Source organism: Toxorhynchites rutilus, chromosome 3, assembly GCF_029784135.1.
Source record: "Toxorhynchites rutilus septentrionalis strain SRP chromosome 3, ASM2978413v1, whole genome shotgun sequence".
In the NCBI taxonomy this organism is placed as follows: Eukaryota; Metazoa; Arthropoda; class Insecta; order Diptera; family Culicidae; genus Toxorhynchites; species Toxorhynchites rutilus.
The window spans coordinates 76,695,214-76,722,812 of record NC_073746.1 but is presented as its reverse complement, the minus strand read 5'-3'; the positions used below and the strand labels follow the sequence as shown (position 1 = coordinate 76,722,812).

The following is a 27,599-nucleotide window of genomic DNA, read 5'->3' as shown; positions in this document are numbered from 1 at the left end:
TCAATGTTTTTCCTTTTCATGTTTCATAACAAACCAATACAAACAAGAGACGATCAGTGTTGGAAGCAGCGTTACATGCAGGTCGACGCCTTGCACATGTTGGCAAAAAAGTGGCGTCAAGTTGTTCGATGAATGCATATGAATGCATCGATAAATCGATTGCAAGGTGGCAGCATTTGAGGTCGATTGTTGACATTGCATCGACCCGATCTTGGCAGGCAAAACGGATTGTGGGTAACTAAATAAAAAGTTGATGAAGAGAAATCGATCAAGTCACTTACACCCCTTGCATTCTGAGCCCCTCAATAATAATAAACCTAGTTTTATAAAAAAAACAGGAAGTGGGTTATATCTATGGTATAACCGCAATGGTGACGTAGGACTATCGTTGATTTAGAGATCATTTGTTTGAAGTTGAATCTGAATTCATTCTGAATGAATGAATATTTGGGGGATTTCGAAAACGAGAGCGTTACGTTGGAGGCACATGGTTTTATGCATCCCATATTGGATACGAAAATATCCTACTGATGGGGATGAATAATCTTCAGAAGCTTTCCTGCTAATTGCACTTGATTGAAAAATCACAGAATTAAATGTATTTGGTCGCAGTATTATATGGATAGAAAACTGGCTGATTATTTTGCAGCAACGACATCTTTCCGGATTCTCCTCGATTCTTCTCGAAATCCACCAGTGGTTAATGCTAACTCGATAACCACCTGTTAATAGCATTTGATTGAAAATATTTGGTCGCTGTGTTATATGGTTAGAGAACATTAAATTAAACTCTTTCGCATGAATGTATTTTTCAATTCCCAGGAAACTGGCAGATTATTTTTCTGCAACGATTAGATCTTTCCGAAATTTTCTCGATGCTGAATGGCATCCAAACGAAAAAAATTCCGCGCGTGTATGTGTGTGTGTGTGGCGGCTGCTTCGATGTCTTCCCGGGGAACCGTTTTTCGATGCTGGTACTCTCTTGGTCATCTTCTCTTCTCCTTCTGATGGCTCGGCTTTTATGTCCTCCCTCACAGTTCCAAACAAACAGCTCGTTCAATTACGATGTTGCCTTGTCGATGTCCTCACCAAAATTGAATGCGTTTCACCACCAGAATATCGCTTAAGTATGCTTTTTGTGCGTGATTCAATCGAGAGAAGGTGTTTACGATGGCAATTTGGAAGGCAAACTAGAGGGGAATGAACGCTCTGAGTTTGAAACATTCGGCGACTGAGCAATAATCGATTGAAAATTATATAATTTTCGCGATGCGAAACATTTTCCGTTGCGCGTACGATATTGGATACGAAAATTTCCTACTGATGGGGAAGAATAATTTCAAGAATTTTCTCGATGCTGAATGGCATCCAAACGAAGAGTTCCACGCGTGTATGTGTGTGTGACGGCTGCTCCGATCTCTTCCCGGGGAACCGTTTGTGGCATCACTTTCCTCCTGATGGATTCCCTACTGGCCTATGGTGCACAAACAGGCTCTTGGTGACACCGTTTATCCGCGCTTTCATGATAAACGAAGAGCTTCACCACAACAGCGATAACATGCTCCAATCGCTGTTCAATTATAACTGAGTGGATTTCCGAGCGCCGCTCGCTTATATACCAATTGGTAATGGTAATGGTAATGAATTAGAGAGACTTTAAACTCTGAGAGTTCATTCGTCTCTTAAGACCAATTGGTGATTTCAATAGCCTGTTTTAAAAGCAATTCTAAGACTATTGAAACAAGTTTTTGGATCAGAAAGTAACAAGTATATAACGCGTAGACATTTTATCTTTCGAATGAAGTGTTTATCATACCATTTCTTTCAGTTGTTTAGGAGCTATTAACCCTCAGAATCTCGGTCTCCGGCGTAACGCTTTCGTTTTCGAAACTTTGATTTTACACCCCGGTATAGAAATGAAAGACGTAGTCCTACGTCAAAACCTTTTTAACAGTTATTTGTTCGACGAAGATTTTTTTTTGCGTGATTGATAAGATACACGGATACTTAGCAAACTTAATTTTTTTCTCCGGTTTTACCACTCACGCACGCACTCATGACCATTCAGAAAAGTTTGAATAGAGCCATAAATCACTCAACTGGTTCGTGGGATTCTCTTGCAGCGATTTCAATAATGTTTATGTTTGTAGCCGTACCGGTTGTATTAAAAAAAAAGCATTCTCTTCATCCTGAATTCCGGGAACCAGATGAGTTCGATTGAACACGCACGAGTAGTGACAGACTATAAATCAGTGAAAAATTTCCATGGTTATAAATCTGGATCACCGGAACTGATTTACGCTGAAAATGAGTGTTCTCGCGAGAATACTAAGGTAAATGATTTAATCAGTCACCGGATGATTATTTGGCACGTATTCAGACTTTTTCTGGATTATAACACTTACAAATATTCTAAACATCATGCTCGCATATCATTTGTATCAGATTTACATAGCTAAACCATTAAATTAACGCATTTCAATGATCTCAATTCTGATCATGAGTTGTCCGATTCACTAATGTTTTGCATCCGTTTGGCGCGCTGCTGTTTGTTTATTGTGTCCTTCGCATATAGCAGAAATAAAGTTCCTCTGTGTTGAGTGTGTTGAGGTGAAAACTTTGAAAATGCCCAAGAAAAGGCAATATTCTGAAGAAAACCTAATTTATGACAGTAAACTCAAACAATTATAAATGCAACATCTACTTGATAATTCGAAATTTTTCATTCAAAAATGGTGATTTCTAAAACCGGACAAACCATGATCATTTTTTGGACAAACCATGATCAGAGGTGGACAAACCATGATCATAATTTATCGTTTAGAAAAATCGTTAAAAAACATAAAAATTTGAATAATTTCAACGCCTTATGGTAGTATTAGCAACTAGAGACTTGGGGCTTTTCAACAAACCCAAACGTATAATTTTTTTGTAATTTTCATCAAGAAAAATCGATTTGCATTTACTAGTTGCGTGAAAACTCCCTGAATCGGACAAACCAAGATCACTTACCCTACACGAGATTTTTATCCTTATTGCTAATCCACGGAACGCACGATTTCGATTTCAATAATTTGCTTTCGAAGCAACCAATTTCTTGGGTCAAAAGGTAACGAACATCCCGATCACTATTGAGAAAGACTGTTGTCTTCTTGCTGAAACGAGACTGTGATGATCATGGTTTCAATTGTAAAAGCTTCAAAATTTCTCAATTCATTCGCCTCTAACCATGGAATAGGGCGATTTGAAAAACTGAACTAAACTTTTGGCCTTGAGAATGGCCATTTGGAAACCCTCAATGTATGGTGGCTAGATGAATGACTGATGAATGGTGAATGCTGTTAGATCGCGAATGGCTTGTTTATGCTCGATGAATTAAGAAACGGGTGAAGCCTAATTTGCAATATTTTTCTATCCACATTGTATCCGCAGAACGAATGCTGCATTTAGTATTTCTATTACATAAAACAGTCTTAAAACGCGTCCACATTACGCCGAGCGGCCTTGGCTGCCTGGTAAAGCCGACTAAGTGTGGACGTACCACCCGGGCTTGCCGACGTGCCGAAACCCGACTCGAAACAAACCGAACCCAACCCGAAACAAGTGGGTCCGGTTCGAGAAAGTCGAACCAAAACAAAACGAAGTAAATTAGCGTTGACGACATTGTGCTTCGTGTGTTCGTGACGGCTTCATACATCCAATGGGGCTTCGGCTTCGAATCGAATATGCCACCTGGTACAGGCCGATCGGTATCATTCGGAATAAAGTGGACGCGCCTTTAGTCTTACCTAAAAAAATAAGGGAATGATTTCTTAGGTTCCCGTTATCGTCACACATACAAAATGGTTTAAAATGAAGTAACAGTAGATGAGTCAATCAGAAGATTGCGGTAGGTCGCAGGTTGAGTATAGCTGCGTTACACGATGATGATTAACACGAGAGCAAACGGACATTTTGGACCTCAATTATTCGAGAAACATTCAGGAGATCTAAGAAAACCTTTCACTATCGTCTACGATTTTTTCCGTGCAGTATAGCCCCGATTATCTGCGGAATTAGGCGGTAAGGATACTGCGGATAACAAAGACACGAAGAAATATATTTCAGCATTAAAACTATGCTTTTGGCATAGGCCTAGATTGTGATGAAAAATAAAAAGATTTCGAATGCATATGAAACAGTTATTATCATACAATACTATATGAAAGCAGTCCGATAAGTACTTAGCCTACAAAAAAAAACAAAATTTGTTCTTATGCAAACATTCACATACACCGGCAACGGCAACTTCGACTTGCCGTTGCTGGTGTATGTGAATGCTTCAATAGGAATTGCATGAAAGAATAATTGACGCAACGTGACGGGACGGAACGTGAACGTGACGTGGATATTGTATGTGAATCGTGCTTTACCGCGCGGCCAAGGCCGACTGGCGTAATGTGGACACGTCTTTATGACTCCATTCATCGTTCAATCGATGAAAAACTTGACAGCTCGTAAGATGTCATCTCTGTTGTTTTGCAGTGTGCATCGGGCTTAGTCCATTGAATATTCTGCTGAAGAGTTCGCGAGAGTGCAAAGTGTAGCCATTTGGTATAGGAAAGAAAATGCTCTGCATTATTCGCGTAGTCAAATTTAGTGCTCCTTTTCCGTGGAAAACGACGTAGATTCGATATCAGCGGTGCGTGTGCAATATTGCGTGTGTGGTGTTTTGCCCGAGCATATAGCGATGGGAACGGGCTAAAAATTTGCGTCGGAAAGCAATACTATAATCTGGAGATCCCGTGTTTCGTTCGACCTTAAACGAATGTGAAAAAAAGCAACAGCAAAATAAATTGAAGTAGTGGGGTGTTTGCGACGACTCAACATAGTGAAAAGCAAATCCGTTTCGGTACAAACAGGAAAAATACAGGCGAAAAGTGAGTGTTGGCGTAAACGGAGCTATATGGTATTTAGTTGTAATACAAAGTGAGATCTAGAAGTGAAACTGATCCTGCAAGTCTCATAAGTTGAGGATAAAAACAATATTATATAAGATTGAGTCACTAAAATTCTTGCGGTCAGTGTACGGTGGGATTGAGAGGAGCGGATAGAGGCCGTCATTGGTTCGGAGGAGAATCCTTATAAACTAATTCGACGGAAGCGATATGAATCACACTAATTTTGCATCTATCGTGTTCTGCTTTACGAACAAGAATAATTTTAATGAAGATTATTCAGCAGAATAAACAAAACAAGAGGGGATTCCATATGAAGTATAAAGACGATGCTGGTGCTTCCGAGAATAACGCATAGAAAAAACAAATGTTCAATTATATGACTTAAACTGCGAACCTGTCGTCATAACAGAGCGGAAATAATCGCAGATAAGTGATGTGGATAGCTTCGACAGGCAAGAATTTCAACTTCATTCTATAGTTGAGATACATACAAAAACAATTTATGTTCACCAATTGTTTTGTATTCCGAACAGATGCACAACAGTTATCCAAATACAATTATCTCCAGAAACGCCGCTGACCATACAAATATACTTATCAACGCCAACAATGGCGAAAAGTGAAAAGTAGAAGTGCTCGAAGAAAAATATAGTCTGAGCGAGGTCTCTGATAAGATTAGCAATACAATAAAATGATTCGACTGACGGAATTGAAACAATGACCAGTAGAAAACAGCAACGATGCGAAACATGATTCATTCGTCGGTGTTTGGTGTCGTGAGGCGAGGGACTTGCTAAGTGTTACGTGACGTGGAAATTAGGCCGGTTCGTTTGCTATAGTTTGTAACACTAACGAAATGTATGGATTTTACCCGTGTTAAGAGAAGCACTGTACCGAGGAATTACTTAACTACGAGCATTTCTTCTGAAAACAATGGTTTTGTGTGACAGTTGATATGCAAAGCAAATAATTTAAGGATTACGATTTGTCTCGTCTCATAATAGTTAATTATTTGGGTCTGAAACAAAGCTCATCACTCGCTTCTCTAAGGGATTTCTATTAGAGTGTTTTCCTAACACTTATGCTGTATGTATCAATATTCCATTCAAACTGAGAATGCTTATCATAACGCTCTAAAGATTAGTTTCGATAAAAATTGGGAAGCGACAACACTTCCAACAAATAGAATAATCGGTACTTACGTATTAGTGTCATCGGAGCCAAAATTCAATAGATAGCAATTTAGTTCTCACACGGGCACTCAGTTATCTTTTGTATTATCGTTGCCTTGTTGTTTGCACTGTTTTATTATTTTTTAGTACTTTTACTTTTTGTTTTGTATTTTTCAGCTACGAAAATGCGTATTTGAGATTTGCGGTATTTTCGTATGAATGCCACCGCCATACTTCAAGGCAAAATTAACCGAGCAAACTAAATATACCAGGAAAATGTATGCCGTCTAACTAAACTGTAAGATCGTTTCCTATGTTTCAAATTAATCGGGCAATCGGTGGAACACAGGTTTGCTTGCGAAAGACCGGTGGGTCGGCCGGCGCCTCGGAATGCGTCACTTCGATGGCTTGGGGCCGTCTCGGTTCCTTGTTCTCGTTAGATGGAGACTTCGTCACCATTACATTGACCCCAAGGGGGGGTGTAATCCTATCGGGGTTTTCGAAATTTTTTTGATGCCAATGCGAAAAAATTTTGTTTGGGTTTTTTGGTACTCCTAAAAAAACTAAATCACGGAATGCCGATTTTTGACAAAATAAAATCTTGACGTTTTATGCAATTTTGCGACATTTGGCATAATTTTTTTTTTCGAAAACCCCCCTTTTTCGATTTTCAAAAAACTCAAACTTTGGCCGCTTTGCGCCACTCTTCCTTAAGTCCGATTGAGCTGAAATTCGGCATGGGGTGTTTTTTCGAGGTGGTGAACATTTTTATGAGGTAACTTTTTGAAATTAGAGATGACCATTGTCATTGGCACCCTAACATTTTAACTGAATAATGCTCATACACTGTCTGATTCTTGGGACCGGGGAAGGTTTTCATGATAGTTTGGGACTGCCATACAAATGAAACACAAATTTCTACATTACTCGAAAATACCCCTCCCCGCTCTCTTAGGGTGGGAGGGTCTGCCATACAAATGAAATACAAATTTCTGCATTACTCAATAATTAATCAAGCAAATGGAATCAAATTAGGCATATGGAGGTTTTAGGGTGCAATAAATGTTTCTATGGTGGTTAGACACTCCACCTCCCTACCTAAAGGGTGGCTGCCATACAAATGAAACACAAATTTCTACATAACTCGAAAATTAATCAAGCAAAAGTAGCCAAATTTGGCATGTGAAAATTTTAGGAGACACGAAACGTTTCTATTGTGAATAGACACTTCTCCCCCCTCTCTTAGGAGAGAAGAGGGGAGGGATCTGTCTTTATTCTATCATATTTTCTGTATCAAACATTTCTTCCATGTAACGGAGAAACATGTTATTTGCAAGTGGTTGAAAAATCTTGAACGAGAACTGTATCTGAAAATAATCTGATATTATAATGATGAGTTTTGGTAGAAGTACTAGGAATTTTTTAGTAAAAGGTAAATTCAGCCTCCTGGGTTGGTTCGCCTCTGTATTGACGGCAGTAAATATTGCCGCAAGGTACAACAACTTACATAAAATGTACATAAAACATTAACGTAAAATGACTACATAGACTGGACCTTGAAATGACGACGAAAGAAGAACGCATTAAAACGCATTTTAAATAAATCGAATAAAAAAAACTAGTTTTTCTCCAATTGCTGCTTGCGTGCTGGACCAGATGGTAAGGATGTCCTCGGACCATGGCTCCAGGCCAGTGGAGAGGTAGCCGTACCGTTGAAGATGCCGAGAAGTTCTTATTCCCCTTCATCGTGTAGGGGAAGGAACAAGGATCTTCCATTGTTCACGCGTTAGACTCTGAAGAATAGTTCGGCATCTTTCAAGTAGCAGAAAAGCGCTGCTACTTTCGCTGGTTCGTCGCTTAAGATATCTCGCACGCTCCCGCTGATTCCATAATGATTTCGTAGATCGTCATATTTTGGGCAATCACACAGGAAATGTTCGACAGAGTTGTGGATTGGGCAGTGATCGCAGAGTAGTCGGAAAGGTCCTCCTTTGAAGCCGTGCGAAACCGAGCAATGACCGGTCCTCAGTCTAGACAGGATACGTTGTTCTCGCATTCTTTTTATGTCCTCGAACCCTGCAATCGAACCCTTTACCTATCTGAGGAACAGCCCTCTCTCTGCCAGCCACCTTTCAGACCAAAAGGAGCGGAAAGAATTGGTGATCCACAACTTCGTGTCGTTAAGCGGCACCTCCCGAGTGAAAAACGGTCTGATGTGACCGATACCGGCAAATCGATCGGCCGCTTCATTCCCTGCGATGCCGCGGTGTCCGGGAACCCACATTAGCGCAGTGTCGGGCAATAGGTACTTCCTGACGGCCTGTACCCATGGATGTTTGGACCTAGCCGCACCGATGGCATCAATGGCACTTGCCGAATCGGAGACGACCAGCAGCGGCTTAGAGGACGGGATTGTGGTTGCCTTTAAAATGCCGGCCACCTCTGCCGAGAAGACCTTTCAGATGTCACCCCAAATCCAACTCCTGATGGTCCTTTTGAGCCGTCCGTATACCTGATTTCGTGGAGGCGGTATTTTTCTGCTATGATGGCCTTGAAATGTTCTGGCAGACCGGCTGAGCTCACCCCGGCTCGGAAGTTGTTCCTGATACCGTTCTCCACGAAAGTCGTTGGGAACCTCCAATCGTTCGCCCCAAACCAGGATTGTTTTGCCACCGGGGGAAGGTTGGGATGCACCACCCGCTGCAGGATCGTGTTGCTAAGGGCGGTCAGGTGGGTCTCTCCCCTACCGCTGGTTTTCGACAAAGAACTGGCAGTCCTAGATACGATGGCCAAGTCGATGATTAGGTCGAAAGGGGGTTCCCCAATTTCAACGCAGACAGAGGCAGCTGGTGTTGATGGCAAAAGGCCGGAGACAGTCCGTAGTGCCTTATTATAAATCGGTGCCAGAGTGCCTGAGAGCGATTGGACTCATGAACTTGCACTTAGTAAGAAAACGTGAATGTTTGAAGGTATTGATAACAAAAAACAAATTTTGGGCGGGACGAAGTTTGCCGGATCAGCTAGTCTAAGAATATTTCCACAGGGTTGTCGTCCAACTAGCACTTGATGCAATTGAAGTTGAAGTTAATGCAAATCATGGTTTCTTCATCTTCTCTGCAACCTTTTTTTTGTAGGTGGTACGCAACAAATTCGATTCGTAAATTTCCAAGGGCGCGTTAATCCTTTGCGAGTATAATTCAGGTATCGTGGCATTAGAGTCTATCAGTCTAATCCAGCCATATTCAACGTGCGGCCTGCGAGCCGCATTTGGCCCACAGGGCTTTTCTGGTTGGCCCATCTGGTATTACTTTATTTTAAACTATTTTGTATGTGTTTATTGTTACACCGAAAACCTAAGAAATAATTACCTATTTTGACGTAGGACCACGGCTCATTTTCTTGAAATAGAAATAGCAAATGCAGCGTTCGTTCTACGGGTAGTGTAGACAGAACTCCGCTTCGAAATTTTCCAAATAGCCAGACACAGCTGTTTTGCTTGATACAAAGGAAGAATGGAAGCTAAATATCACACACAGAGTTGCAATTTTGTTCGGTGAATGCATCACGTTTTCATGTCGTCTGATGGAGAGTGACCACATCATTTCTGCATCTGTACTGGGGTGAACATTCAAATTTCGATTCAACGTTTGTGGTGCAAAGATTGAGCGCTAATACCCCTTTGCCGGCTGAATGAAGTGGTTTGACAATCACTTATTGACTGTTGAAGTCACAAAAATCTATAAATATTGGTGTAATCACAAAAATATGTAGATATGGTTGAAAGTTGATCGAAGTCAAGATGGGTCAGCGTTTGTCGTCGGATGGCCGAGAAAGAATTACAAAATTGTGCTCGTTCTGGCCACCTTCAGTTTCTGTTGATTAAAATTGTTTTCTCAGAATATGCACCAAGTAGGCATAGTACAGAGCATTCACTGGCGGACAAATGCAGAAGATCAATATTAAATAGCAATTACCACGTCGGTTTCAAACCGTTATGTGGAGATTGGTTGTGTATGAAATAGATGACTGTGATGGTGGAGCAAATATATAATTCGTAATAATATTCGCGATACATACTGAGTCCGCCACGTGCATTTTAGCAAACTGTCCCGCGTTAGATTATGTCCCGCGTTTGTCAAAACATCTGATATATAAACTTAATTGCTAGCTGTAGTTCGTTCTTTCTCTGAACCATGTTTTTGGATCTTATAAAAACGGAACCGATTGCAACGAATGTTCCTGCTAAATTGATCATAAACACCATGAAGTACATATCGACATAAAGCTTATCCCTTCTGTCATACGATTTTCTCGTAGTCGAACACAAGTTAACTCGTAAGATTTTGTGTCACTTTCTGGCGAGGTTTCTGATATTATCGCGAACTGCAGAACAAGATAGCAGTGAATTGTGCAAATAATGCGAACAAGAACTTCGGCGGTCTTCTTAGAAAACAAGGTTTATGCCGAATTCAGGCGGCAGCGGCTCAACTTCTCGTAGATTATGGAGGCATCATCAAAACTTTTTTCCATCTCACCCGTTAGGGTTGAGAAACTGAAAAATTTTAGTGATAATGCGGAGTTGGTGTATATGAAAATTCTGGGTAGGGTAAGACGGTTATCTTTGATGTCTGCAATCGACCGAATTATGTTCATGTTCAGATCATGGGAATCCTTTGTTTCGTCTGTTGACAATTGTCAATAGTCAATAGTTCTGAATTGTGATTTCATTTCAGGCATGATCAGGCTGCAGAATTTCACACTACTGTGGAGAATATCGGGAGTGAAAATATCACAATCAATTGTAAGCTGTATCTGAAATTGAAGATCAATTGTTTAACTTTCGTTAAAGAGCAATTAATATCTTTTTGCCAACCACTTCATTGTTTATTTACAGAACAAGGTGTCAGGAAGATTTCAGGATTGTGGTTAATAAAATGTTCTGCCAAGACTCAACTAGCCAAAATACTACATCTTTCAATGTCATTTTTTAAGTACTTTGTCTAGTCTGACGTCCTGCTTTTTGCGAGTTGTTGGGGAAAATGGGAGGTTTAAAGGATTCAAGGTCAGTGTAAGTAAATTTTAACAGAAATGTATTGATTATTTTGAAGTTCGAGTTGCATAATTTGATCATGTTGATTGTCTTAGGGGGTATTTAGACAAGATATTTTGAAAAAATGTCAAATTATTTTTTCTTCATATTTTGTAAAGTTTAGACATTCAAGAATGTGCCCTTGGAAGTATTACTCGGAATTCCATTTATTTATCGAGTTATAGCCACGTTCGTGGCAATCTAAAAGGACTTTGATTGAAAACCTTCAACATCTCTTTCTCGAAACATTTTTTTCCAAGCAGGCGTTCACAATATCTCAAATTCTTCTGAACTGATTTATTTCAAATTTGATATGAACATATCTTTGTCTAATATGTTATCTATCGTATGATCCAACAATAAAAATTAAATTGTTTAATTGTACTATTTTTACGAAATTGGGATCATCATAGAATCCAAAATAAAATAAATAAATAACCCAGAGGAACGAAATTTTGAGGCACTTCCAAAATAATCATATTCCATTCAGTACAATTATATACTTAGCATACAATGTATACAATCACAAATAAGTGTTGATAAGTCGAAAGGAATATTACAGATAAAGTTTAATTTCCAGGTCAAGTGCGAAAAATTCATTACAGATGTCTCCAAGAACGTTTCACTTATACGCGATGTACGCGGAGCCGAAAAATATGTTTGATTGTTTTGATTTGAAAGGTTTTTGGAACTTGTTGCTATGAAAATATTTGTCATACTAAGAAATCCACCAATAGATGAGACTTGTTAAACTATTTTTGTGTACTACTTTAAACTCATGATTCCAAAACGCGGTTTCTTTGAGGTTAGTGTCCCGCGTTAGACCTTTGACCATCTGGTCACTTTATACTATATTAATAAATATATTAGACTATTCAATGCCTGGAAACTTATTTCCGGAATAGTGTTCCTTTTCTTTATCAATTCCACATATTTACAAAACGTAGTTCTTTATTGTTATCTTAAGTTACATAGACAGAAAAAAGTCACAGGGACGAAGACAAATACGGTATGTCATAATGTTTTTGACAAGAAAGTGAAAAATGTTGTATCAGTCGGATACATAATGCTTTCCAAAATTGGAAATCCTTATCTCCGGTACAGGGTACTCTCTATGAAAGAAGTCTCAACATTGTTGCAATGGAAATTGGAATTTATGTATCTTATCTCTTCCGAATAAAAGTGTATTCAATGCACAGAGTTATGTGGTTTTACTTTTCCGAATTTCGTTGGTTGTAAAATTTTCTATGTGACGTGGACCATGTGATTTGACCATTTATATACTCACCGTTAATAGAGCAATAGGTCAACCGCATTTTGGCATTGAATTGTATGGATACATGTTTTAATTGTTCGAGTTCAGCCTTACGGATAACCATCTTCATATAATTCCAATGATTATTAAAAGTACCCCTTTACAGCAAGTCACGTGGGATGCATCAAAATTGAATACAAAGCCAGATGAAGTACCGAGCCTGTTTGATTATCCACAAGAATTAAGCACTTGATAGGCTCTCCCCCTCTCTTGTTCCGTTTGATTGAAAACCAAAGTAATTACGCCAGAAGTAAAGTCGATCAAAAATGTATTGCTAGTCATCCGAATGAAAAATTTATACATATTGCATTAACATCGTTGCTTGTTTTTCTTCTAACGTAGGATTACTGCTGCGTAGGATAGTGGGTGACGGTTCGGTGACGCAAAAAACACGTGGTGCCGGCCAACAACGGCGTGAAACGTGACTGTTCCCCAAACTGAACTCTCCTTTTTTTGGGGTGGGAAAGCGGCCCAAAGCAACCGCACACTACAATTGCAGTACCCCTTGTATTGTAACTATAAGAACACATGCAAATGGAAGAGGGAATCCACCAGCTCAGCGTTACAAGTAAGTAATGGTTACCTGATAGGGGATAGATATTTGCTAGGCACACATTTCAGTCATTTGTTGTTACGTCTTGGAAAGCAGATACCCATCACTTGATGTCATACAGCTGTGCGTGTTCGATTTCAATATTCAGACATTATCGGTTTTGTGATCGATGATTGTTTGGTTCGTCATAGCCTGAATAATTATCTTCAGATAGCGTTCAAATATTGGACAAACGGATTAACACTCAATAATGACACCTTCTTATTTGCTTTGTTTCATAAAAACGTATCTTTCTAAATTCTCAATTGGCTGGCATAGAATGGCAACTCAATGGCACAATGGCTGCACTAACATTTTTATAATTGAGTACAATGATTATTCAGTTTCATCAATTAACGACTCCAAAAAATCAACACATGAACAAAACAAATTCCGCCCCAACCCTCAAGTAGTTCGGAATAAAACTGTAATCAGCCGCGTTTATTGTGATAGTAAAAGCTTTTTTCGACGATTTAACAATTATTCTATTAAGCATAATCGACGGTATCGAATGAGCTGCTGCATTTTAAAACGCAAACAAACAGAAAACATGTCATTAGCTTTTTTTCTCTCCTATCATTCCAGTCGAGCATGCATCCCTGCGCAGCAACGGCTTCCTGAAGCCAAACCCGTACGTAGAGATTTCCATCGACAATAAAAGCACCCGCAAAACCGATTTCCTGAAAAACACCAACGCACCCAAATGGAACGAACGATTCACGGTGATAGTCTCGCCCGGCTCAGTGCTGCACTTCCGGGTGCTGGATCATTCCAGTTTCCGGAAGGATTCCCTCCTTGGCCAGCAGACGGTCTATCTGGCGAACATACTCGAACACTATAACGGAGTGTTGGAAAATCTTGAGCTCAGCATGGACCTGTTGGTTGATGGCGCTGGATCGTCGAAAACGAACGAACCGCGGCAACCTTTCAAAACCGGGGAGTTGGTTACAGTGCTGAATGGATTGAAGGTGGATATGCGAGCGATGGCCCTGAGGGGGGCAGGGAGCAGTAGCGCCGGTATCAATCATGGGAACGGTCACAATAATGAGATTGCTGTCGCACACGTGAATGGAAATGGGGTAAGTGTGGGGGCATATTGCCCTTCATTAGAAAACAGTTAGACCGTGTCAGCGAAAGGGTGCGTTTAGTACAATAAAACATCCATTCGTCATTGGTCACGAGTGAAAGTTAACAATTTCGGAATAAATATTGTTGCTTTATGTCTTATATCTATTTTTTTTTAAATTTTATTTGTTTATGTTTTATATCTTATTCATACATACAAGCCTAAGGAACTTCTGTTCCCAGTGCAGTGTCGGACAAAACATTAAGATTACTGCTCAAGCAAAAAAAGAGACAAAACTTTGAGGAAAAATAATCCAATCCAGTGCTTCCATTTATAATAATTAATTTGCAATGTTCGAAAAAATTTATAACATCTGTAGTTAAAACAATAATCATTCATTGAAAATGCGTTTTAGGCATACTTAACAACTAAAATGACACGACTTAATTTTAATTAAGACCGATCTTTTAATTCATGGTAAAAAAAATAAAAACAAGAAAATCCATACCGTGAAAAGCTTCTAGGGTTAGTTCTTGGTCGTGTAACGTTTGTTAAGCATTATTTCACGCATCCGATTCGGTAAGGATTCCATCAGCTTCTGGTACGTGGTGACCGGGATGGCGTATCAACAAGCTTGGATTCTATCCCACAGTTGCTGCTTATTATTCGACTTGTAAGTGTACATCGACCTTTTCGCGATCTGCCATAGGTTCTTTATAGGGTTCAGAGAACCATTTCAGGCTTCGTTATCCGGAAACCACTTCTGACGGTTTTGGCGGTATGCTTCGGATCGTTATTCTGCATGAACTGCCATTTCAGGGGCATCTCCCACTCGGCATGTGGCAGCATAACATATTTTAGGATTTGGGCGTAGAGGTACTGATCCATGATCTTATCCACCCAGTATAGGGGGGGCACACCCCGTTCCAGGAGAAGCACCCTCACACCATAAAGTTTCCTTCTCCATGCTTGAATGTTTTCGTGGTATACTGTGGCATGTAAGCGCAGCCTATTGGGCGATGGACTCAAGTTTTTCCGTCCGAGCCGATGAGATTTACCTTCGTCTTATCCGTCCCCTCTCTAAAGGGGTTTGCCATACACATGAAGCATAAGTTTCTGCATTTCTGCATAACTAATCAAGCAAATAGAGCCAAATTTGGCATGTTATGGTTTTAGAGGGCACGAAACGTGTCTATGATAAATAGATACTCCTTCCCCCCTCTCTAAGAAGTGGCTGCCATATAAATGAAGCATAAATTTCTGCATAACTCATAAACTAATCAAGGAAACGCCATACAAATGAAGTACAAATTTCTGCATGACTCGAGAACTAATCAAGCAAATTGAAAGTGACGAGTTTTGATAGAAGTACTAGGAATTAGTTTAAAGGTAAATGTTTGAAAGTATTGATAACAAAAAAAATTGGGCGGGACGAAGTTTGCTGAGTCAGCTAGTATATGGTAAATTTCTTTGAACAATGCAAATTAATGAGTATAAATGGATTGAAGCACTTGATTTGATTATTTTTTCTCAAAGAAAGTGACACACTTTCCTTTTTTTTGCTTGAGCAGTGGTCTTAATGAATATATGTAGAACATTATAGAAATCGAATCGATAAGTATTTTACTCGTTAGCTCTATTTCACTATTCTGTTTTGGTTTGCATCCCTGATATTTTCCTTTGGGTAACACTTCAGAAGCGCTCAAATTTATGCAATTGCAACACATGAAAATCGAGCTCGGTATGAAATTATCTCGATTTACAAAATACGAAATTATGCTCGGTGTGATAGTGATAGTGATTGTATCGACTTCTCGATTCGATTTATATAATAGGGCCCAGTAAGATAAACTTTTGGTTTCCAAATTGTTCTGAGTTAATTCGGGTGTTTTAGTTCGAAATGTTAACTTATTAATCAATGCCAGAACTTTGTTGAAAATAAAGGAAAATAGGATTGATGAAACAGGAGCCATCTTTTTGCGGACGAATTCAGAATTGTCAAAAGTTAAGCTCCCATATTTCCTGAATGAAGTTAAACGCATTTTTGTTCGCTTTTGGTTGTGCGAAAAATGACTAACCAATATATTTTTAATATCTTTCAATTTATTTCCAAAGTAGGGACGAACTTCAGCACTCATTAGATCTATAAAATACATTTTCTTAACAAGAATATAACGATTTCCTAGTCCGTGCTAGAGAAACGCATTGCGCTACACAAATGTATGGGGAATCAAAGATCTCATTTCAACGCTATTTCAACATGTTGATTATTGGAAATTTCATTGTAATTGTAATATTGTAATCGAATGCGATTTTCTATTTGTCCTCCCAATATATTCCAATATAGTCCCGAGAGACGTAATCCGAAACGTATCGATGATTCTAGGGATTACGTAGGGGTTACGAAAATGTCCACGCTTGTCCATGGTGAGGAGGGAAGGTGTATAGATAATTTCCACGTAGACACATATTTTTTAAATGAAAATGGCAATCTCAAATTTCAACACGTGCAAATCAACATTTCGAAAAACGTTAATTTATGCTTCGTATTCAGAAAAAAGTAGATTTCGACTCTGCTGAAGCAGAGTCCGGATAACGTTTGTCAAACCATGCTTTGATCCTCGCTGTATTTTTTCCATCAAAAAGCAATGCTTTATCAATACACGAAATTCGGAATTTTCAATTTTTTCACAATAACAAGAGTTGCTTCACTCTTAATGCTGTAACTCACGAACCAATCGACCAATTGCTGTCAAATTTGGACACGTGTCCATTGAAAGATGATGATTTGTGATAGTCAAGTAGATTTTTGCCATCTAGACGTCAACCTTATGAACTTTTCAGTCGAACTGTCAGAAGGCATATCATGTGGCGACTCGCCTATGTAAAAACAAAAAAAAACTATTAAGTAGCTAGAATGCAATTTTCAGAACCGATTCGCACTCGTTTCTAATCGATTTGACCGAATCAGCAGTTACTGACACTGTGTAAAGAGACTCAGAGAGTGTTGGTCGGACATCCATACAAAATGCACATAAACTGTGAGCGATCGATGTATTTCCATTGTTAGTAGAGGATACTTTCTTCCGCCAGGATGAAGATAACACCACAGGCTGTTAGTATTGGAATATTAAAAATGGTCGACATTGTTTTTTGGATGCGGGTTTTGATCCAGTTTCGTTTCATGATAAAATAACCATTTCGTTTCTATCCCTTGAGAACTTCCAAGGTTTTGCAAAAATGGATGACGAAATGGCAAAAATGTAAGATGACGAAAGCCATCTTCTTTGTTAGGGTGGTATTGGAAAAGAATTCTATGTTATGAGCTTCTACCAAACCACCGGTTGATAAAATCCAATAAATACAGCTCGCCACTGGACGAATTGAGGGCGAATATCCGTTTAGTATTAATCAAAACGATGGACGACGTTGCACCATAGTATAAAAAACACAATGACAGTTCTTCTTCTTCTTTGTTTTAAAGTGGCTTTAAACTTTCCAGTTCATTCGTCTCTAAACTACACAATGACAGTTTTTTGACGAAAGATTCTGGAACAAACCAGTTTAAATCCTGGAACAAAAATTTAAATCAAGATTGGCATTGGTAGATGAACTTATTACAATCACAAAGCTATTGTCATTATAATGTTTTGACAAGGTTCCTTGTAGCCACCAGCCTTGTTTTGTGTTCTGTAAAAGCGAGGGTGTATCATTGTTTCTCAAACGATCTGCGTTGAGGTCGAGTAATTCGGAAAATATATTGCGATACCAAAATAATTTTAATGGGATGATGAATCTACGGATCAGCTAAGTGAATGTTATTCGAAATTGACTACGCCTGGACCCTAAACTTTGTCCAGTGTAATGAACAAAACCAGTACGAATGAATTCCGAAAAGTCTGCATTCAGGCACTTTCCTTACTGTCAAGAATTTCAGATGATTATCACGAAAGCCAAATTGTACTTCATCGCTTGCAGTGAATTTTTATTGAGAACGTGTTTTATTTCCATATTTAGCTAAAAAAGGACCAGGGATTCGTAAATGGCAACATTATGGGTTTCGTTGAGCGTTGAACGTTATGCAGCGGTGAGCGGTTGAGCGGTTTTCCGGACAATCGGGAGTAGATTCATAAAACATAATCAATGGGTTATACTATACATTTCAATGCCGGAACCATCAAAAACAAGAATTTTATGTGATGAATGGCCTTCCCTTACCATTAATCGATTACACTCTCAATTGGTTGACGTTGAAGTTTATGCTTTGATTTTCACTAACACGCAGTGATCTTCAATTTCGACATTTCGAATATCATGACGGAAATGAAGATGCAAATGAAAAATGAACTTCGTGGCATGTTGATGTTGATGTTGATGTTCATCCCACTCGTGTTCATTGATAGTGTTATTTCATATTTATCGATTCTCGCTTGGGCAGTAGGTTATCAATACAAGGGAGGCTGTAAATCGCCGTATTTGAATGTCGTGAACGTGAATATTTTCGGCACTGTTTGAGAGTTCCAATGTAGAACGGCTCGACAACTATGTGGTCGAAACTATGCAATACATTTACTGTAGCATTTGTAGACATTCACTGCAATTCACTGCAGACCATTTCATAAATTCATAACAAAATGACTACACGAATTTGAGATGCTGAATGTATACCCATTAGGGGCTGTCCACATACCACGTGGACAGAAAAAGTACGATTTTAGACTCCCCTCTCCCCCTCCGTGGACAAGCGTGGACATTTTCATACCCGTCCCCCTGTTGTTCACGTGGACATTTTTCCTTATTTTACTAGAATAATTGATGAAATAACTTAAATGCGCATAAATTATGTTTTAATTCTATTCAAGTTTATTTGTTTCAAATTTTACTAGCTGTATTCGGTCACGCTTTCTGTGGCACATTGAGGTTTTATGGCAGAGAAACGATTAGCAAAAGCATATGTTTCGTATGGGTTGAATTTTCGATACTTGAAATACTTTGTTTTTGTATTATCTGCGAATATATAGTCTATCTTGTTTCCCAACACGGAAACGTGCAAAATACAGCTGAACAATCCGCATCCGAATTTAAACAACACAATTGCAAAGATTGATTTTGAGAAACGCCAATCGAATAAAAATAAATGGATTTAAAATCATTATCAAATACAATTTTAGTTCACGATTTTTAAAACACTTAAAAAATATGTTGCTATCACATAGAATACATATTCAATACCAGAAAGCACATTTACGTTCACAGCTTTATTTCAGAAGTGTGCTTATTCCATCTGGAAATAATAAAGCTTCCTGAGGTGTTGGCAGTAGCAAAAACAATCCTTGAAGTGTGTTGCCATTCAGTACCAAACTTTTCGAGCGCACACAAACGAACAGAACAAATTTTCATACATAAATTATTATTTATTAATAAAAAATAATTTCAAGGAAAGAAAAGATAAAGTAGGAAGCATGCAGTGATATCTATAGATCTACATTTACCAAAGGATTGAGGAGTAAAGGGTCGAAGAGTTTTTAAGTGATTTCGGAACGCTGTACCGTTTTGACTTATGTTCCGAACAGACTTAAATTCCGAACACTTCATTTTGAAATTGAATTTACTGACCATCAATGTTATAAATAATTGAATACACCCATACCTCGCTATACAGCTACGGCAGCCCTCTTGAATTAGGGCACGTTTTCGATTTACGGCCTAAAATGTTTCGCTATAACGGCATTTTCTTTTCTATGTCGATATATCTAGATAGGTTCATATTAGAGTGCCAACGAAAATGGCCATCTCGAATTTTCAAACGGAACTTTCTTAAAAATGTTGATTCTCTCGAAAAGCTACCCTGTGCAAAATATCGGCTCAATCGGACTTCATTTATTTGTGTTGCACGGCCGTCAAAGTTTGAGTTTTTCGTAAATCGAAAGAAAAGATTTTTTGAAAATGTATTTTTGATTCAAATGAAATAGAAATATTAAGTGCCGTTATAATGATAAACCATGTTACAAACAAATTTGGAACCGATTCGATTGAATTTGCATGAACTTGTATTAGAATAATTGATTCCTTATACGGCTGTTCGCTTTGCGGCCGATTTTCGTGGAACGTATCTAGGCCGTAAAGCGAGGTATGGATGTAATTAAAACCCCGATATTCTTTAGAGTAAACCTTTCTGTATGACAACATTTATAGGTATCAAAATAACATTGATGTTCAATAAATTCAGTTTTTACAATGAAGTGATCGGAATTTGAGTCAAATTCCGGAATTTGAGACAAAATGGTAGCTTCAATTTGGTTGATAAAAACAATATCATGCATTTTTGGAAAATTTGTAAAAACCCATACTTGGTTCCATTAATTTGAAAATTTTACAACTGCATGCATTTTACACGCAATTCTGTATGAAAAACTATACAGACACTATTATCCTAAGACTAACTATTCTCGATATAAAACAACAAGTATAGAAAGTTATATCTCATGAAAAACCATTTACGCATACCATGAAATCTCAATCTCGTTTAATTTTTATAGTTTTGGGTTATGGGTGGCTATGCATATTTTGTAATTATGAAAGTTCGATCAAAGGAAGTTTACATATGATATTTTTAGAATATAGATATAAAAAAGTTCAATGATATGAGAAAAAATATGAACGTATGACTGGGCTGCACTCTCAGACGGCTCAATTCGTTTATTGACAAATACGGAGAGTTTTGAAATTCTAAAAATGTAACAGATTTTATTTAATTTGTATAGGTGATGGTATTTAAAAAATATATTTGTTCTTCCTGTCCACGTGTATTAAGTCTGTACCCCCTCTCGCCTCTCCGTGGACAAGCGTGGACATTTTCTTACACCCCCCCCCCCCCTACAGTTGTCCACGTGGTATGTGGTCAGCCTTGGACCTCCCTCCTCCCTAATGTAACGCAAGCCATATCCCTAAGCATAACAAATAACACAATCTCGACTCGTGATTACTTCATGATGATGTTGTTCGAATCTCGAATCTCATCTTGTTCGAAGATATTCAAAATCAACATACAACAAATATCGTAGCGTAATCATACGTGAAGTATGTGGTCATGGTACGGATACAACCCTACAACTTTCTTGTTTTTCAAAAAACATAAATAAAAAAATAGAAACAAACTTCGATTTTTTCTCCGAAGAAAAACTAGAAATGTCATCGTGGACAAATGGAGGAAGGGTATAAGAAATGTCCACGCTTGTCCACGGAGGGGGAGGGGGTGTCTTGAATCGTACTTTTTCTGTCCACGTGGTATGTAAACAGCCCCTTATTCTGTAGATATGGTAACCCTGGTCATGACTCGGAATTGGTTTACTAAACGCACCTTTGATAGGACCACCGTTCACTGCGTGGAAAAATCAATATTATTCTAAGAGTGTTGCTAGTCTATTATTAACAAGCTTTTCTTTTAATCCCCACACCAACAGCTCCACCCGTCGCTGGACATGACAGCAAGCAGCAGCAGTAGCAGCTGCAACAGTCGTAGCAGTATTCTTAACGGTGGCATCAGAGCGCGTATGCGATTACGTGGCTCACTCCCAAGCCAACCACAATCATCCCAGCTTCAACCCCCGGTGGGTTTGAGTCAACAGTCATCCCAACATCATCATCCACCCCATCATTCTCCTTCGTCTGGGAGTCACAGTAACAGCTCGGCGGATTGCGTTTCAGTGAACAGCACCGCAACAAATTTCAACGAGCTAAATATACATTCCGCAGGAGTCGCACCAGGATCGAGTGCAATGGGAAATGGTGCGGCAATGCCTATGATCGGATGCGCATCTCCAATGGCTCCGTCAACTGGTGCGGTGCGTCGGAGTAGTGGAATGAACTGGGATCAACAGCAACCCCAACAACCCCAGCAGCCGCCACAACAGCAGCAGGCCCAAGCAATGCATCCGTTGGCTGCTGCTACCCATCCACGTCTTGGGGCTGTTTATTCCAACTCTTCGCAGGACTCACTGCTCAATGGGATTCCCAATGGTGCTAACCACAGCCAAGCGCAACCTAATATGACAGGAGCATTGGTTCCTATGAATGGAGCGGCACCAACACCACAGATGCCAGGGGGAGCTCCAGGTGCTATGCTCCCTATAGGAGGAAGTCTCACCGATCAACAGATGATGCTTCAAGCAGCAGCCCAACAGAATCAGGAGGACAATGAACCTCTGCCGGCAGGCTGGGAAATGCGTGTGGATAAATACGGCCGCCGATACTATGTTGACCATAACACCCGTTCAACGTATTGGGAAAAACCACAACCGCTTCCTGCCGGTTGGGAAATGCGACGCGATGCACGTGGTCGAGTTTACTACGTGGATCACAACACTCGAACCACAACCTGGCAACGGCCCAACAGTGAACGCTTGATGCACTTCCAGCATTGGCAGGGTCAACGTCAGCATATAATTTCCCAAGGCAATCAACGATTCCTTTACCCGCAGCATGCGCAGCAATCGAACACAACATCAGTTCCCCACGAAGAAGACGATGGTCTTGGTGTCCTGCCAGACGGGTGGGAAAAGCGGGTCCAACCCGACAACCGCGTGTACTTTGTTAATCATAAAAATCGCACTACTCAGTGGGAAGATCCTCGGACGCAGGGTCAGGAAGTGAATATGCTCGCCGAAGGTCCACTACCGCCCGGGTGGGAGATTCGATACACCGCCACTGGGGAACGCTTCTTCGTGGACCACAACAATCGGAAGACAACGTTTGACGACCCCCGACCGGGTGCTCCCAAAGGCGGAAAAGGGGTATACGGTGTGCCGCGAGCCTATGAACGTTCCTTCCGATGGAAGCTCAGTCAATTTAGGTACCTGTGTCAAAGCAATGCTCTCGCGTCTCACATCAAGATAACTCTCACGCGACAAACCTTGTTCGAAGATTCCTACCACCAAATTATGCGACTACCGGCATACGAGCTCCGCCGGAGACTGTACATAATCTTCCGAGGCGAAGAAGGTCTCGATTATGGTGGGGTTTCGCGTGAGTGGTTCTTTTTGTTGTCCCACGAGGTTCTGAACCCAATGTACTGTCTGTTCGAGTACGCCAACAAAAACAATTACAGTCTACAGATTAATCCCGCGAGTTACGTGAATCCGGACCATTTGCAATATTTCAAATTTATCGGTCGGTTCATCGCGATGGCCCTCTACCACGGAAGGTTCATATATTCTGGCTTTACGATGCCATTCTACAAACGGATGCTAAATAAAAAGCTAACAACCAAAGATATCGAAACTATCGATCCGGAGTTTTATAATTCGCTCATTTGGGTGCGCGACAACAATATAGATGAGTGCGGGCTGGAGCTGTGGTTTAGTGTAGACTTTGAGGTTCTAGGACAAATTATTCACCACGAGTTGAAGGACAACGGTGATAAGGAGCGGGTCACCGAGGAGAACAAGGAAGAGTACATATCGCTAATGACCGAGTGGCGGATGACGAGGTTAGTTGAGTGAGTTAGTTGGCAATAGTTCAAGGGTTTGATTTTTTTCTTTTGTAGAGGGATCGAGGAACAGACCAAAACATTTTTGGAAGGTTTCAATGAGGTGGTGCCGCTGGAATGGCTAAAATATTTCGATGAACGAGAGCTGGAGCTTATGTTGTGTGGCATGCAGGAAATCGACGTTGACGATTGGCAGAGGAATTCGATCTATCGGCACTATAATCGCAACAGCAAACAGGTGGTTTGGTTTTGGCAGGTATGTATCTACAATGTGAATGTGAATGTGAACAGTGTGATTTAGTGAGCACTTAACTTCCGTGCCGAACAGATGCGATTTTGCTATCGTTCCAGGGAAGTCGAACACAAGCTAATTTTTTTTTGTAAAATATTTCGTTTATTTGAATTTATGTGAAACGCATTTCACAACCCTGTAGACGGTAGAATTGAAGTATATAGTATAGGACATAATAACTATATTCATTCATAAGACTGGTCATTTGATTTTTTTGTTGTGTTCAGACGCAAAACATTCAAAAAACTAAAATTTCAGTGTTTCTTATCTATAGAACCAGATGGAAAAACTCTCACTCCTTTACAAAATCAACGTCAATTTCACATGAATTAGAATAAGTTTCTAGTTCATAGGTCATCTTCAGTTCTCAATCGGTTCATATAACCCATTCGGGGTGGTTTTGACCAAACTGCGCCATGTTGTAGTGTGTATTCCGTTCTACACAGAGAATACTGCTCATTGAAGCTCTTCAAATCACTCATACTGCTTGTAAGCTGCTTCTACTATTCGTACGATCATTCCTCATAAGTTATTGATAGGGTTTTGATCTGTTTAACAAATTGACCAATCCAGAATTTGAAGCCTTTATTCCTCAAACCATGCCATGTCTTTCCGGATTTTATTATTTGATACAAAATTTCTCAATTATCACATTGTTTTTTTTATGTAAAAACAGCAGTAAAAGATTCTGAAGTACTTCGTTGCACCTCTGACTGTTCATTCATGTTGATGATAAGCTACCCAAACCAGGTCTTTTTGAGAAAATTCTTCGCAAACCATAAAAATCCCATCTCCAAAGCTGCGGGTCCAAAAACTAATGTGGAAGCTAATGCCATGGGTTTCACTATTTCAAGAGAACTTCTCTAATAAAAGAAATCCAACTTGAATAGAGTTTCTTCATACTGAAAGGACTTAGCTTTTCACCAACACCAATGTACAGTCAGAATTGCAATGGAGTACATAAGAATGATTAATCTCTGTTCTTGCATCAAAAACACCGTGATAATTGGGCTGGTTTATTGAATAGGGGCTTCAGATTCTGGACTAGCCAGCTTGTTTACAAGATCAAAACCCTATCAAGAACTTATAAGGAGTGATCGTACGAATAGTAGATGCAGCTTACAAGCAATATGAGTTATTTGAAGAGCTCAAACGAACAGTATTCCCTGCGTAGAACGAAATACACACTACAACATGGCGCAGTTTGGTCTAAACCACCCCGAATGAGTTATTTGAACTGATTGAGAACTGAAGATGACCTATGAATCAGAAACTTATTCTAATTCATCTGAAATTGACATTAATTTTGTAAAGGAGTGAAAGTTTTTCCATCTGATTCTATAGTTATGAAACACTGGAATTTTAATTTTCTTTGAATATTTCGCGCCTGAACGCAACAAAAAAGTTCAAATGACCAGTCTTTTAAATGAAGATAGTTATTATATCATACACTATCTACATCAATTCAACAGACTTCTTACATATCTCTGAAAACTCAGAAAAAAATAGTGGTTCTATAGTTGTGAAACGCAGTGTATAACATCAGAACAAAAAAATGAAATTTTAACGATTTTCGTTACGTACTCAAATTATGTTGATAACACTTATGAAATTGATGTCCATGAATTAGAATTCCATTTAAATTTTAATGATTAATCATGCTTCAAAACCTGTGATGTAATTACTATTAATAAATAAACTCTATTTTAACTATAAAAAAATGTAAGTTTTACTAAACCATATTTTCATTGGACAGTTTGTGCGGGAAACAGACAACGAAAAGCGCGCCAGACTGCTGCAGTTTGTGACCGGTACGTGTCGTGTTCCGGTGGGTGGATTTGCCGAACTGATGGGATCAAACGGTCCACAGCGATTCTGCATCGAGAAAGTGGGAAAGGACACGTGGCTACCCCGGTCGCACACATGCTTTAATCGACTTGATCTGCCGCCGTACAAGAGCTACGATCAGCTGGTTGAGAAGCTCAACTATGCAATCGAGGAGACTGAGGGATTCGGCCAGGAATAAACAATCGAACGGGGGTTGAGAAGTGCCAACAAAGTGAGTAAAGCTCTTGTGATTCAATCAATAGTGAATAGCAGTGGTCGAGAATACATTTGCGACAAATAAACTTTTGGCAATTTGAAATGACTACCGATACCGGTATCCCTAGGTTTAGGCAAAATGTTCACTTTTTCGTTGGTTGTACATTGTAATTTTATTCAATTATTTTTTGTACGTTTAAAAAAAATATTCGACCTAAAGTTACACCTTATTCCCGGAAAAGGGAACGAAACAACGGCTCCCCTCGATGATATATGAAATAGATGAATTGTAAATAATCCGAAAGTTGAACTAAACGGATGTATTGTATCGTTTAGTTTTACCTTGATCCAAAAATCGTGATAAATAAACATAGGAGTAAACATTGTTGTAATATATGGATAATACTTGTAAATAGGAGGTACCAGGCTTAGCTCGGATAGACGGAAGCGAAAAAAATAATGTCACTTAAACTTAATGCCCACAATAAACTTGTTGTCTATGAAAAAAGAAGCTTACTAAAAAGCAACAATAACCGATTAGCAGCTTCATTAGCGTCCCCTTTTGATCACCTATTAAACACAACACTAGATTTCATGCAGAGTTTCTTGGGGCTCACTTTTGTGCTCTCATGTCATTTTTGTTTGTTTGTATTGAGACAAATCTAGGGAAAAAAACGTCGGGGCCATGTTAGGAACAATTCAATACTGAATGAATTATTTGTCCCTATTGTGCAGAACCTATCCAAGCCGGTATAATAATGTATCTATCAACCATGTTGTTAAAACAAAAGAAATAGAAATATAGGAAAAAATTATGATAGCAAATATTGTTTCGAACAATCGTCTGAAAACTGGAAATTCAACTTTGACTATGGAATAAATTGGTGAATTGAACAGTGAGAACATATTTTAACTTACAAGACTTCGGTCGGTACGAAAGCCGTGACCAGTAGCGTTTCCGCATTTTTAACAACATGCTGCTATCAATGAATTAGCGTTGTAAATAAGTGAAAAACACAGTAAGAAAAATGATTTATATAATAATCGGAATAAATTGTTTTTATTTTTTGTTTTATGAATAATAAAGGAAATTATCTTATAAATGGTGTTTGTACTGATTGCTTTTATCTCCCGTTATTACACGCATTTTAACGGTTGATCCGAAATCGAAATTGCTGAATCAGTGATTATGATGGAAATGGAAGAAACCGTATAAACGATTTTACGAGATTCCTCCTTTTCCTTCTACCCATGGATGCCAGGTGATTTTTTCAGATGTCTTCACGTAGTACGGAAAAATGTCTTCACAATTATATTGAAGGAAACTACAATTCATAACATTTGAATTTTTTGAACAATGTTTAACTTTGTTCCAACTTTTTTTTAATTGATATTGTTATATAGCAAGTTTCATCAAGCTTACCATGAGGTTTTGAAGATTATTTCAATAAATGTGAACAAAGACTATATTATGTAACAGCGAACTAATTTTCATCAGTTTAGAAATGATAATTGACTTGAGTGAATATCTCCCTAATTCTTTCACGAAAATGGAACTGTGATAAATGTTCTATTGAGGTGAGCCAAAAATTCTATAAGTACT

The 27,599-nt window shown here is 39.1% G+C and overlaps 1 protein-coding gene across 2 annotated transcripts; it reads left to right on the top strand.

Moving 5' to 3' along the window:
* The first annotated feature begins 4,540 nt into the window (after window positions 1-4,540).
* On the top strand, window positions 4,541-27,099 carry LOC129777121 (E3 ubiquitin-protein ligase Su(dx)). 2 transcript variants are annotated; one of them, XM_055783193.1, is made up of 6 exons: window positions 4,541-4,919; window positions 12,859-13,084; window positions 13,694-14,187; window positions 21,638-23,661; window positions 23,719-23,917; window positions 25,710-27,099. In XM_055783193.1, the coding sequence occupies exons 2-6, from the start codon at window positions 13,045-13,047 to the stop codon at window positions 25,977-25,979; spliced, it is 3,027 nt and encodes a 1,008-aa protein (XP_055639168.1). In that variant the 5' UTR covers window positions 4,541-4,919; window positions 12,859-13,044; the 3' UTR covers window positions 25,980-27,099. The 2 variants fall into 2 exon arrangements, with proteins under 2 accessions (XP_055639168.1, XP_055639169.1); XM_055783194.1 differs by lacking the exon at window positions 4,541-4,919 and adding an exon at window positions 5,028-5,764.
* The last annotated feature ends 500 nt before the right edge of the window (window positions 27,100-27,599 follow it).